Here is a 13421-nt window from a genome sequence, read left to right as displayed (position 1 = left end):
CTAGAACCCTGATTTCTAGTAGGTATCTACCATGAATTCAAGTGCTCAAGAAGTTTTGGCAAGTAAGCTATTTTGCGAGTGAGTGGGTTCATTTAGAAGTTTTAAATATTGATGCTGATTCATTGATGAAGAATATAAATTCCAAGGATTTATTACTGGAAAAGTTGAAGTTTATTATAGTTTATATGTATTGAAAAAAATAAAAAAAAAAGACGAATAAAAATGAGAGAAATTGTATTCTTTCCTCCTCAACTGATACACAATACATTGTTGAGCCAGGATGTGGCTTGAAAGGAGGGGGCAGGGGAATTGCGCCCTCTGAGGCTCAATCAAACTTGACTGATGACAGCTGAATAAATTCCATGGCACCTATCATTCACGGTACCTATTATAAATCTTAACTAAAATTTCTAGTTTATCTTGAATTGGAAAAAAGTAAATAAATTGATCGCTATGCACAAACACAGAAAACTAACCTCATAATGAAGATTACAGTCTGCATCAAAGAAAGCCCAAATTAGTCCAGTATTATTAGCATAAGTGGACACATTTGGGCGCATAAGGAATATAGGTGCAGGTGCGTTCCTAGCTTCAGCAACAATGCGTGGCACAAGTTTACCTCTAATTAGGCTTGGATTATTTGGGGTGCCAACGTTGATCCCAAGATCTCCAGCATACAGTTGCTCAAGATATTTTGGGGAGAGCCGGTCCAGTGTTCCATTCGCCCAGCCATTTTTCAGAGTTGGCGTCAAATCCTCAAGTTCCATAAATTTTTTTGATGCTTAAAAAGGATAAATTAATGTTATTAATTACTGGTCCTTCAGTGAGATTACTCATAAAATACATGTTAAGAAATCAATTTCGTTATGCTTTGTTTATTTAGCAATGCATCTTTAAGTGTCTGTCTTTGTACACTTTTTTACTTAACTATTTTCCCACAACTTAATCGGTAAGAGAGAAGCATGAGGGCCATTGCTGAATGATAACCATACAGAGAAATAAATGAAAATATGAATTTTTTTTTATTTTTATTTTTAAAGAGTTTATTTATTGTAACCTTCCTAGGAGGAAATATATACGATTATATTAATGTATGTAAATAAAGGTATATAAAAGTAATGACTGGATAATTACTTATTTCTATAATGATGGAAAATATAAGTGAGAAAATAGTGCTTACCAACTGATCCCAAGGTGACAACAGCAACCTCATCAATGCCATGAAGTTGCACAGTGTACTGAAGGAAGCCTTCTTTATCAACAAACATCCAACTTAATCCAGAAGCAAGGGTGACTGGATAACTGTGAATAATAACACAAATTTTAAAAAACCAATTTAAACTAAGGGACATAATCAATTTAAAAATATTCTGTATTGAAATAACACTCTAAAACTCTGATGTCATCATATTTATTTTTTCCTTGGTCCCAGTTCAAAATCGAATGAATGTCACAAGATTTTAACACGAGGAAAAAAACTACCGTTGTAGTTCATAGGTTGCTTTTATCAGAAAAAAAGATAAATCCTTCCTGTTTTAGAGCTTAGTTGATTCGTTAAATAAAGTCAACAAGCTACTTTTATAGCTTAAAATGTACATGAGAAAAAGAAGAAATATTATCATCATCCGTGATGAGTAAGAAATCTTTACTAAGTACCTATCAAAGTAAGGGGCCGTTCATAAAATACATAATGCTTCAAGGAGGAAGGGGTCAAGAGGAGTGATGCAATATTTTTTTGTGTATGTTGGAGAATACAAACCCACACCATAAAAGCATTACAAGATGGAGAGAGAGATCAAAAAATCCGAGATTTAGCGTTACTGAACGGTCCTGGGTAGTCATCTTACATTTATGCAAGAGGAGATTGAGGAAGGCAGAAGAATATTCAACACCTACAACTTCTTTTGCTACTATTGTGCAAAGAATTCAGTTTGATGATATTGTGGGAGTGTCGCGAATAGGGCCAGGATTTATCCTGGTAAAAAGGATACCTAGCTGCATGCATGAAGGAAGGACTTCGTGCACTGCTTGTGCTATAACCTTCTAAAACTTTGTAATTACATAGAACTATGGGTGTCATTTGAGGTCAGAAGGTATCATTGATGTTGACCATATTTTTTGGTAAACACCTGCGCATTTTACTTACTCATGAATAGAATTGCCAGAATCTAAGTCAGACTGATATGACAGCGTTGACTGCATTAATTGACAGGCAACTCTAGTGACTATCGGTCCTGCCAACTTTAATTCTGAATGTTTCGATGATAAGATGACAGTCAATTTTTGCTTTGATAAGAGCTTCAAATCATTTGCTGTCACAACAGAGCTAAACTCGATAGTGTTGAGTTCATTTGAGGGTTTCTCGATTTTGATAATCTGAAAATTAGAGAAACAAATTTGGCTGTTAATCTCAGAAAAACATTGATAAGTAAAACTAAAAAATGGAGATTTTCTATTAATTTTCAATATGGTACCCTTCTAATTTTCTATTATATTCAATTTTTGGAGGAATGTACGCACTATCTTAAATATCCTCAGAGATTTTTACCTGATCTAGACTTTACCTGGTTGGCAAGATAGAATTGAAATGAAACAAGGAAATTCCAAGAAATCATAGAAATGATTTGAGATTTTACAATTTTTCTATCAAAACTTGATGGTGTTCTTTACAGCAGGTTGTCTAATGACCTTTCAAGAGACCACACCTGATTTTAAGGTATACCTGACGGATGCTATCAATCATTTGGCACCTCTTCGGATCATGAACCAGATTTACTTTTAAACCTACTAGGACACCTACCGTTTCAGATTGATGCTGCTGGGGGGCTTTTAGCCGTACTTAAGGAGTACCAGCGCAAATCTTGCACAGAGAATGAGCTCCAGTCGGCCCTGTGAATATTGAACATCGCTCATGACATACCTAGAGTACCTGTATAGCGAGAGTATAGACAGATGTGAAACTCCAAAAATCCATCAGGCCTTCACCGATACCTCCTCGAATGAAGTTAGGGCCCAGAAATGCAGCCAACCTATGAATCTCAATTATCCAGAGCGCTTTACTAATACAATTGTTACGAACCATCGTTTAAAAAGCACGTATTTGACTTAGTTTTTGAATAAATTTACTCGTTTTTGCGGAAGAACGCTCATTTAAGTACATTCTTAGCCATCTTGGTTAGAATTGGAATCTGCAGACTGGCAGTGAAATTTTGTGCGTTAGAAGTTGGTTAGAAGGGTGGCTGCACTTTTAGGCCCTAAGCCCTCCATGAAGCGATCTGTCCATACTCTCGCTATATAGGTACTCTAGACATACCTACATATCTCGGCAGCTTTATTAGCATTCTTTATCAAGTTTGAGATAAGTAAATAATGGAAGATTGTAATCACCAGTCAAATTCTTTCAACTTTCAATAAAAATTACCTCATGTTAATATTCGCATTGTTTGAACTATTAAATAATTCGTGCAACCTGGACTACCCTTAATTGTTTTGAAAATTGTTCCACTTTACTGGAAAAATGATGAATCTATGCTATAAACACTTTACTTTAAGTGTCATTTACTGAGTACAAACCTCGTCGATGACGATGTGTCCTTTCTCTGGATTGACAATTTTCAAGTTCAAAGGTACATCAGCGACATCCTCAGGAGTAAAGACACCATTGAAGAGGAGAGTTATGTGAATAGAAGGTGCGCTGGAAGCGACTGAAATTATTGCAGAGCCACCAGCTCCTTCATCCCCACCTTCTAAAAGAGCACTGTATAACTCAGAGGACAATGCTCTATACCTGAAAACGCAATTCCACAGTCCATTATCATAAAGGATACAGAATAATAAGAATAATGATGTTAAAAATAAGTCGACAGGGTTTTGAGTGAGTCAGACAAAAGATTATTTTAGAGGACCATTATTCTTTGGCAAAGCAAAGTACCTAGGTATTGGCTGAGGAAAGATACATACCTGGGTAATTAAATTAGCAAGTAAAAAGAACAGGAAGGGAAATGCAAAGTAAACAGTGAAAGAACTGCGATACTTATAAAGAAAATTACCGGATGGTATTGTCACGATGTGATAAAATGATCTTCTCAAATCAAGAGTTCCAGAGGGAAAAAATGATTGCTAGGTTTACAAAACTCATATGCGTACAACACTCACACAAAGTCGGACTGTCATTAGTGTCACTTGCATGAAAATAAGAACTTTATTTCCGTTTTTAGATCCAAAACAAGTAAAAATGGTTGATGCTCAATTAGAAAGGCAACGAAATAGCGATAAGATAAATATTATAATTAACCTCTAAAAGAACCATGCCGTAGAACAGTGTAACCACGCGGGGAGCCGCCATTTTCGTGAACTGCGAGATTTGAATGAGTGACTCATTAACCCTCAACCAATCAGCACTCGTGTAGCATCGAGGCCAAGGTTAAATTTACGTTACGTTACTACGTTTACTCACGCGGTCATTCACCCTGTCCACTCGCAATGCTCAGAAACCAATCATCATTTCTGATCCTAGGATCCGCTTAATTTTGTTTTTGAATGTCTCTGAATTTTGGTATTTAAATTCTTCTTACTACTTGTTTGTACATTTATCTGTCATCCTTTTTAACTGAAAAATTTATTATATTTCAATCTTTGTAACACAATAAAAGTTAGAGGAGTTCTATTTATTTCCCCAATTCTTTTTATTTTGCTTATTAATGTTTTGGGTCTGATTCCTTATGTTTTTTCTTCAAAGGGGCTGTCCATAAATCACGTAACGGTCCAGGGTGCGGATAGATCTTCATAATTTTGTGACCGAGCGTGACAAGGAGATGGGGGGGGGGGGGGGGAGACAAGCTAAGCGTTACGTAAGAGCAGTATGTATAATGGATTTCAATTTTTTTTACTTTTCGTTTTAAGTTGTCTATGCTACTTTTTTTGTCTGATTCTTTCTTGTCTCTAACACAGAGCTTCCTAATTAACAAAAGCCATGCCCTCCCCTTTTTTCAATGAGCAAATTTATTTCGAGTTTTTTTTTGGGAAAAAAGGGGAATGTTCACCCTAGTAAAAGTGAGTCAGGCTAACTCATTTTTACTAGGGGAGACAAATTTTACGTGCTTATTTAAAGGGTGTCTATACCAACGTTACGATCAGAGTTTTTACGATCAGAGAGTATGAGTGGGTGTTATCAAATCGGAAAAATCGCTTTTCGTAACGTAACGTAATTATTGGACAACTCCTAATAGACTGATGGCGAGTTGATAGCAAAAAGCGCTCGGTATCCGTCAGTTTTCATGTATGACCAGACCATACAGCTCACTGTTGAAAAGATCATGATTGAATGTCCCCTTGCAAAAAGAAATGGACCCACAAAGAGAGTCGATAAAAATAAAGAAAGTAAAAAAGGGAGTGTCACTAACCTAAAAAGCTGTCCGCCTAGCGTGAGCTCTGGTCGATCCCACAGGAGAGAGACCACCATCTTTTCTTCCCGCATCAACTTGCGGTAGTCCCGTGGCACTCTTTTCCAGACGCCGCAAATCTTTCCAGTGGCGTTTTGGTAACTTGTATTCGCCGGGATCACCTGTGCCCAAAAGCATTCATAAGGTAAGGATTCAAGGATTTGTGAAAGGTCAAAATAAAGAGAACGAGAGCCGCTCCTCTGATACTTTTCTTCAATGGGATTATACTCGACGAACTCTAGAGGGTGAACTTTATGATGCGATTTGGAATTCTGAATTTAACCTACTAACAGAATCAAATTCCTCGAAAAATTGAATCAAATGGCTGTAAAAGAAATTAAACTCATTGCTGGTACATAAAAAGTGAAAAATCTGTCGCTTCTATATTGTGCCGCTGAGGAAAAAAATCGTATGAACATTCCGACGTTGTCTAATCCCGATAAAATCTTGAGTTTTAAGAAAAGGTATGAATATTGCATATTGAAATTTTCAAATCCTTTGCGAGTAAAATTCTCTGAAAAATTGGAAGAAAAATTTTCCTGAAAATTTTGATTTTATCGATGAAAATCTGGCAACGTCTGAAGGTTTATACTGCGCTCTCCCTTAGCAAGGCAGTCTACGCTGAGAAGAATCGGCCTGTGAAGCATATTTAATAAAGAAATTGGAACAATTGTTTTTTTTTTTTTTTTTTTTTTTTTAGTGCTGTTTGAGTGCTGCAGCGAATGCGAAATACCGGAATCGATCAGTCAAATTGTTCGGTTCCAGAAAGTTTTAGTTTTTTTCTTCAAGGCAATAATAAAGAATAAGGCATAAGGTTTCTATAAAGCATATAAATACATTTACATACATGTTCCTCTAGGATGTTGCCTTGGAGATCCAAGAATTGGATACCCCGAGGACGGGATGTGCTATAGAAAGAGTAGTAGAGGCTCCGCCGATGGAAAACAAATCTGCCAGTTGCAACGGACTCTTGCTGAAAACGCTTGTAGTTGGTCAACTCATCACGGTCCAAGATCTGGGAGGTTCTTCCTGTCAGTAGGGCTGCGAAATCTACTTCGTCAAAAAACAAAAATTATATATCAGAAATTAAAATGAGAGCAAACCCCTTTTTTCATAATTTCTACCACCTGAGTGCGACTCACGCTAGGTACTTTAATTGATCATCCTTGAGGGCTGTGAATAGCCCATATCTTTAAAGCGACATCACCCAAGACATGTATGAAAACAATCTTTTTCCGCTACTATCACAAATCTCAAGATGAGTTTTTATTTTTATATATTTTTAAATTCGGTTGTTTTTCTAACTATCACATGATACCTTTTTATCATCTGCACTTTACACAGATACTCACGTGTTATCGTTTATGACACGAGTTATGTAAAAATGAATCTACAGCGATGTATATCTTATGGCCCATGGGTCGCAATACTGTGTTCCATATCGGTCAAAATATTCGGTTCATGTGCATCATATACTAAACTTTTGGTTTTGGTAACCGTGCTCTCGGTTCATGCAACCGAACTCTTTACACAGTTTAGTTCACACGACCATACTTTTTACATCGTTCGGTTTAGTATGAAAGTTTACTCATTAATTTGTTTACCGTGGTAAATTTTTTGATCATTGGTAAGTCAAGAAAGAAAGAGGGAAAAAAATGAGAAAAACTGATATCTAAGACTTAAAGAAACCTTCAAAAAAAAAGACAAATCATTGAAAGGACAATCTGCCATAGACAAAAACTCACATTTAAGACTCCGCTCGTCCTCCTCTGACGGGGCTGCATCTTGAACAATGTCAGGGGCTGAAAAAAGAAAGAAAAATCGAAATGAGAACAGATATACTAAAACGAATAACGAAACAACTCATGCGGCCGATCCATTGCCAGGATTGTGAGATAATTTTTGTAATGAGTCAACGGTATGGTTTTGACACTACCGTTAACTTTATTACATGATTTTAAAACCTGAAATAGAGGATTAAATCAAATGAGGAGTGGAGCAAATGCATGTCAACAAGAATAGTTGAAAAAAGATGTATGAAACGTTAGGAAACACAAGAAACGTTCAGCTTAAATCAAGATGAAAAAGATTATCGGCGGCAAACTCAAGAATCATCATGCCTGAGCCAAACACCTTTTCCCACAAGAAGTCCCGAGATCCTCCTCTGGGAAAGAGCGACGCCAAAAACGACCGTTTTTTGGCACAATTTGGGCCAGAAGGGATTTTCCTGAAACCGGGCCCAAACGATACCTTATGATACCCTAAAACTCTGGTAAAAATTTTAGCTTGAGTATAAGCACCGTTTTTGAGAAATGGGGGGGCAAAGTTGCCAAATCGCCATCATTCTAGACAGCATTTTTACAGCGAAAAGACGGGAAAAATGGACGAAAAAGTTACACTATCGATGGGTTTGGGCTGTAAATGTTCTTATTGAGCCCCCGTGCATGTAACTGTGTTCAGTTTCAAAAATTTTGGACGTACAGTGGTCCAAAATGGGGAGAAATCGTGGACAGATAAGGATTCTTTGTCAAACTTTTTAAAAATGGAAGTAAAATTGTTGGTCTCCTGCAGAGATCATGGGGAACAATGTTCTTATCGGTCTTAAGTGCATTCAATTGAGTTCAGTTTATCAAATTTTCATCGCACAATGGTCTAAAATGGGAAATCAGTGGACAAATTAAGATCTTCTGCCTAACTTTTTAAAAATGATGTACGACTATTGGTCCCCTGCAGAGATCATGGGGAACAATGTTCTTATCAATGCATTCAATTGGGTTCAGTTAATCAAATTTCCATCGCACAATGGTCCAAAATGGCAAATTAGTGGACAAATTAAGATCTTCTGTTGAAATGTTTGAAAAATAACATGAAACTATGAGGTTTTTCACTAGATTCGAAAGGTGTAAATTCAAAATAAGTTAGTAGTCAATAAAAGCTATCCATGTTCACTGTTTTGAATTGAACAAATGAGGTCTGAAAACGGTAATTCAGGAGGAACTTAGCTTTTGATTCCTTAAAATCCGGCTAACTGGGTGGTTTTTGTCCTAGTTAGTTGTCAGAGAATAATTGTAGTTAGAATAATACTTTACCATAAATCCTTTCTAAGGATTTAGGAAAGGTTAGATTAGGTTAGGTTAGATTTCAACAGAAGATCTTAATTTGTCCACTAATTTGCCATTTTGGACCATTGTGCGATGAAAATTTGATTAACTGAACCCAATTGAATGCATTGATAAGAACATTGTTCCCCATGATCTCTGCAGGGGACCAATAGTCGTACATCATTTTTAAAAAGTTAGGCAGAAGATCTTAATTTGTCCACTGATTTCCCATTTTAGACCATTGTGCGATGAAAATTTGATAAACTGAACTCAATTGAATGCACTTAAGACCGATAAGAACATTGTTCCCCATGATCTCTGCAGGAGACCAACAATTTTACTTCCATTTTTAAAAAGTTTGACAAAGAATCCTTATCTGTCCACGATTTCTCCCCATTTTGGACCACTGTACGTCCAAAATTTTTGAAACTGAACACAGTTACATGCACGGGGGCTCAATAAGAACATTTACAGCCCAAACCCATCGATAGTGTAACTTTTTCGTCCATTTTTCCCGTCTTTTCGCTGTAAAAATGCTGTCTAGAATGATGGCGATTTGGCAACTTTGCCCCCCCATTTCTCAAAAACGGTGCGTATACTCAAGCTAAAATTTTTACCAGAGTTTTAGGGTATCATAAGGTATCGTTTGGGCCCGGTTTCAGAAAAATCCCTTCTGGCCCAAATTGTGCCATTCTTGGCGTCGCTCTTTGTTCCTAGCCTGTATCTGAGTATAGCGCTGAGTGAAATCAGAGGACGAAAAGGCCCTGCAAGGGGGGAAGAATTCAAATGCTTTGCTCCCATCGCTGTGAGCCCGCAAGAACGGTGTAACTTCCCTGCAAACCTTACGTAGACAAGCCGTTTTTGAGAAGAGATGAAAAGGAAGGAAGATCAGCCACTGGGCACAGCCACACCCAAAGAGCCTTGCCCTTGCACGAGCGAGTGAGCGGGCCTCCCGCTCATCAGCGCGGAGCGCGGAGGTAATAAGATGCAAAAATGCACGGCCGATTGCCGATTGTCTAAATCAGTTTTCGATCCAAGAACAAGAAAAGGAACAAGCATCGTCCATAGTTCTGTAACAACTCATTTCTCTCGCGAGAATATCCCGGAGGAATGCACCAGACTGCCGATTAGAAATGCGTCTTACGTAATAGAGCCCATAGTCGCGGTTTCATTGCATTTCCCGGCTCCGTCACTTTGATTGCGGACAGGGGCGCCACATCTCGGCGGGTGTCCTGCCTTTTAAAGCGCCTGTCAATGGTCTGCAAAATTATGCTCTGCAATCAGCTCTACCGATCACCCCTCGCACGTACTGTCTGATTTTTTTATATTAAAATATATTTAAAAAAAAAAAAAAAATCTTACGACTTTGGGGACAGCCGTCTCCCCTCGTCCCATACTACCCACGCCCTGCTGAATCCCCAAAAACGGAGATCTCTTTTTGAAAAAGCCTCGGGCTTCAACAGTAGTTCAGCAACAGGTGGACACGTGGTGGTTCATTTTTTTCCTTTGCATATTTATTTTTCGGCATAATTTCGTCCGTGTGCTGATTCATGGCGGGAGCGTTTGCAGAGGTGTTGTGCCCAATTTAGCCGCTTCGCATGGACCGCGCCGGCGCTGTCGTAGGTTGGCCGCTGGAAAGTGACCCTTCATCTTTGGCCCTTTTACGGATACTTAAACCGAGAGGCACAGCCAGAGGTGCTCTCAACGCCGCACCCACTCCACCGCACACAGGGTCCAAATGAATCGCATTTAGTTGAAGGGAATACAAGCGTAATTTTTGATCGGATGATCTGAATAAGCCCATAGTCATTCATTTCAATATATCAAGGGTATTTTCCTCAAAAACAATTTAAGGTTTAAAAAATTGAGGATGATTTGCTTTAGACGTTTGGATTTCATGTAAGGGTACTAAAAGTTCTACACAAAAATTATTGTTATACTTTTAACGTGTAAGTCAAACGTCAAGCGACTTATTTATCAAAACAATAATACGACTATTCGTGTTTCCCTGTCGGGCGCTTAGCATAGCTGCGTAACTGAAGGCGCTTTTTGCCATCGGAACAATGTCTCCGATTGATTGAAAACGAAATTCTCTGAAAAGATCCATCTCAAGTCGGTTCCCCTCCGTATATTCAGTTGCAATCCTAGCAGAAGTCAACGCGGAACGAGTTGTGGATTGGTTTCCCCCTGGGAAGAATCTCGGCTGATTCATAAAAGGATGGAAAAAACAAGTTATATTATATAATTTTAATTGAATAAGTTGGTGTATTAATTGGATAATTTGAGCTGGTAGCGAGCTCCGTTCGGGCTCACTGTGCGGAAGTTGGGGGCTGATCAAAGCTCGCTGATATCCGGTGCACGATATTCGCACTCGAATGATGGCTCTCAGCGCGGAGACATCGCGAGGAAATTAATCATTTCGCTGCCGTGACATTTTGTGCAGGCCCGAGTTGGACGTCCGTTTTATTTTTCTTCTTTTTCTCCTAATAAAAAGTTCGGGGAGGAGGGCGAGGAGGAGGGCAGCGGAGGCCGCTAACCTAATAAGCTCGATATCCTTCCTCGTAAAATCAGAACTGACCCACGCAATAGATGTCAGCTCACAGTCAGCGTCTCCACTATCGCGCAGCGCGGAGGTATAATTTGTTATACATGGAAGTAATTTTTCTGCAGGCCGTTCGTCAGCGACCGTGTCCTGAGGAGATGGCAAAATCATTGTTTACTCCAACGTATCTCCGCCCCCTTCCTCCGTTTACTTTACTTTTCTAAGAGTCCTGCTGTAAGAAGCATCGATTAACAAAATATCTCCTCCTCCACTTGAAACTGCTTTTAATCAAGAACACTTTATTGTCACAGAATATGAAGAGTGGGATTTTTTTTTTGCAATTTATTTGGCTTCTTTTTTTTTATTCCGAAAGTTAGGAATATACAGTCATCCACAGACCTATGTGTTAATGTAGAGATTTATCGTCCGTATACATCAGAGGGATTTTTGGCACGTCCATGCACCAGGTTTTTCAAATGTTCAGGGATTAAGGTCGAGTAGAGTCTGTTTCTGCAGATCCTTTCGTCAGTTCCGTGAAAATACGACTGTGGCCCTCATTTACCGGGTATCCAGCGGCTTAAGAATAGTAACTATTGTGTTGAAAATGAGCCCAAAGTTTAGAAACATTTCCCAAAGAGCGGCTCGTATGGTGTGTGTATGGTGACACATTGTTTACATTTCTACATAAGACCTCCTATCTTGGGAGCAACAACATATTATAATAGTCTTAGATTTAGGTCTTGGTTAAGTCTTAGTATTAAGTTTATGATAAATCATATAGTAAGTATTCCAATCTCTCTGTCAGAAGGAGAATACTTTTAATTTATATGCATAAAATAAAAAATTAGCTAAAAATACAAGTAGTCACCTTCGGAGATGGGTCAGGGTATAATTTGTGTGCCTACTTCAAATGAAGTATGTATCATTTGAGCGAGTACCCAGCCCCTCGTCCTGGCAGCTCAAAAGTCCGGAAGTTTTCACTCAGTGGTGAGGCTCGTGGATTTTGGGAGTGGGAGGCTCATAAAATCTCCCACTGGTGAAGCTACCTCCCTTATGACCGCGGGCTGGAGCTTTTTATCGTCTCGCCGCGACCTGCAGACTCCAAGCAGACACGTCTGCTAATGAAAACAACCTACCCACGCCACACTTCGACAGCGGACGCCCTGCTACAGCACTCATTTCCTCGCGGCAGCGTTACCAAGTTGCTCTGTCTGTCACCGCTCACCGATATGGATCCTATTCGATAGTGCTTCGATGTATCGTTTGCTTCAAAACCAAACGATAAACAAACATAACATCAAACGATAGAACATAATTTCAAACAAAACTTTAAGGATTTAAGTTGGAAAAGCTGAATAGGAGAACATTTTCACCTCTAATTGCCATTTTTACTCATATAAATCGAAAATCTATCACAAAAACCCGTTCCCTCAGATAAGACATGACCTCAAACAAAAATTTTAGGATTTAGGCTGGAAAAGCTGAAAATGGAAAATTCCTAAGAATTTTACCTTTAATTTCTATTTTGTGCTCAAAAGAATCGAAAATTTATCACAAAAAACTCGTTCCCTCAGATTTCTGGATTGATTTTTGAGGCTATGTTTACATGTTGAACTAATCGATATCCATACAACCTCACCTGATTTATGTATTGGATACGATCTGTAATCAACTGTATGTTCTCGTAAACTAGTGTCAAGGGATCCTGGATCCACTAGTCACAGAAACGTGTGTTTTATTCGCCTTATTGGCGCAAATAAAAAATAAGATCTCTTTAAACGGCGAGTCCCAAAGTTACTGCCCCTCAAAACAACAACTGCTTAGCAATGTTGCTTAGCTGCTGTTTTAAATTACTTCGAATCATTTTTCGTGCAGTATGTAAGTATGTGAATTCCTAAGTAATGTTCTTTTAAATATAGCAGGCAGTGAAGAACACAAGGAGTATTTTATCGAACGCAGTTCGCTATTTTGCTGAGCTTCTGTACGATACTCACGATGCTGCTAGGTATCTCAATGTCAAACATCAATACTTCGTCTCAGACACTCTGGCAACGCAGCGTGCAACCAATTTGAATCTGATTTGAAGTCCGGTGCTTGCCATAACTATCGGGTCCTGATCGTGGTAATCCTGTTTGTACTGATTCAGCGTTTTGAGCATTTTAAAACCAAAATGATATGTTCCATTGATGTCTTTTAACAAACCGTAGTTTACATCGAACTTCGATCTATTTAATATGCTCCTCGAAGAAGAAAGTTAAATAATATCGATCGCTGAATAGATTCCCGGAGAAAATTAATGTTAAGCTGCCAGTAGCTGTCGCCTACTAAATGTTGGCA

General features: G+C 38.6%; 1 protein-coding gene across 1 annotated transcript in view; it reads right to left on the bottom strand.

The window, feature by feature from the left end:
* The window catches only part of sog (short gastrulation), a 76400-nt gene that overhangs the window by 7988 nt on the left and 54991 nt on the right, over positions 1–13421 (bottom strand). The window contains exons 4-10 of the mRNA XM_072303723.1: positions 7187–7243; positions 6289–6491; positions 5403–5563; positions 3574–3787; positions 2147–2376; positions 1181–1302; positions 477–781 (exon numbers count right to left, since the gene is read on the bottom strand). Coding sequence (XP_072159824.1) covers positions 477–781; positions 1181–1302; positions 2147–2376; positions 3574–3787; positions 5403–5563; positions 6289–6491; positions 7187–7243 — 1292 coding nt within the window. The remainder of the gene's footprint in view (positions 1–476; positions 782–1180; positions 1303–2146; positions 2377–3573; positions 3788–5402; positions 5564–6288; positions 6492–7186; positions 7244–13421) is intronic.

Source organism: Bemisia tabaci, chromosome 1, assembly GCF_918797505.1.
Source record: "Bemisia tabaci chromosome 1, PGI_BMITA_v3".
In the NCBI taxonomy this organism is placed as follows: Eukaryota; Metazoa; Arthropoda; class Insecta; order Hemiptera; family Aleyrodidae; genus Bemisia; species Bemisia tabaci.
Note: the sequence above shows the minus strand (reverse complement) of the source record. Positions and strands in the feature narration are given on the sequence as shown.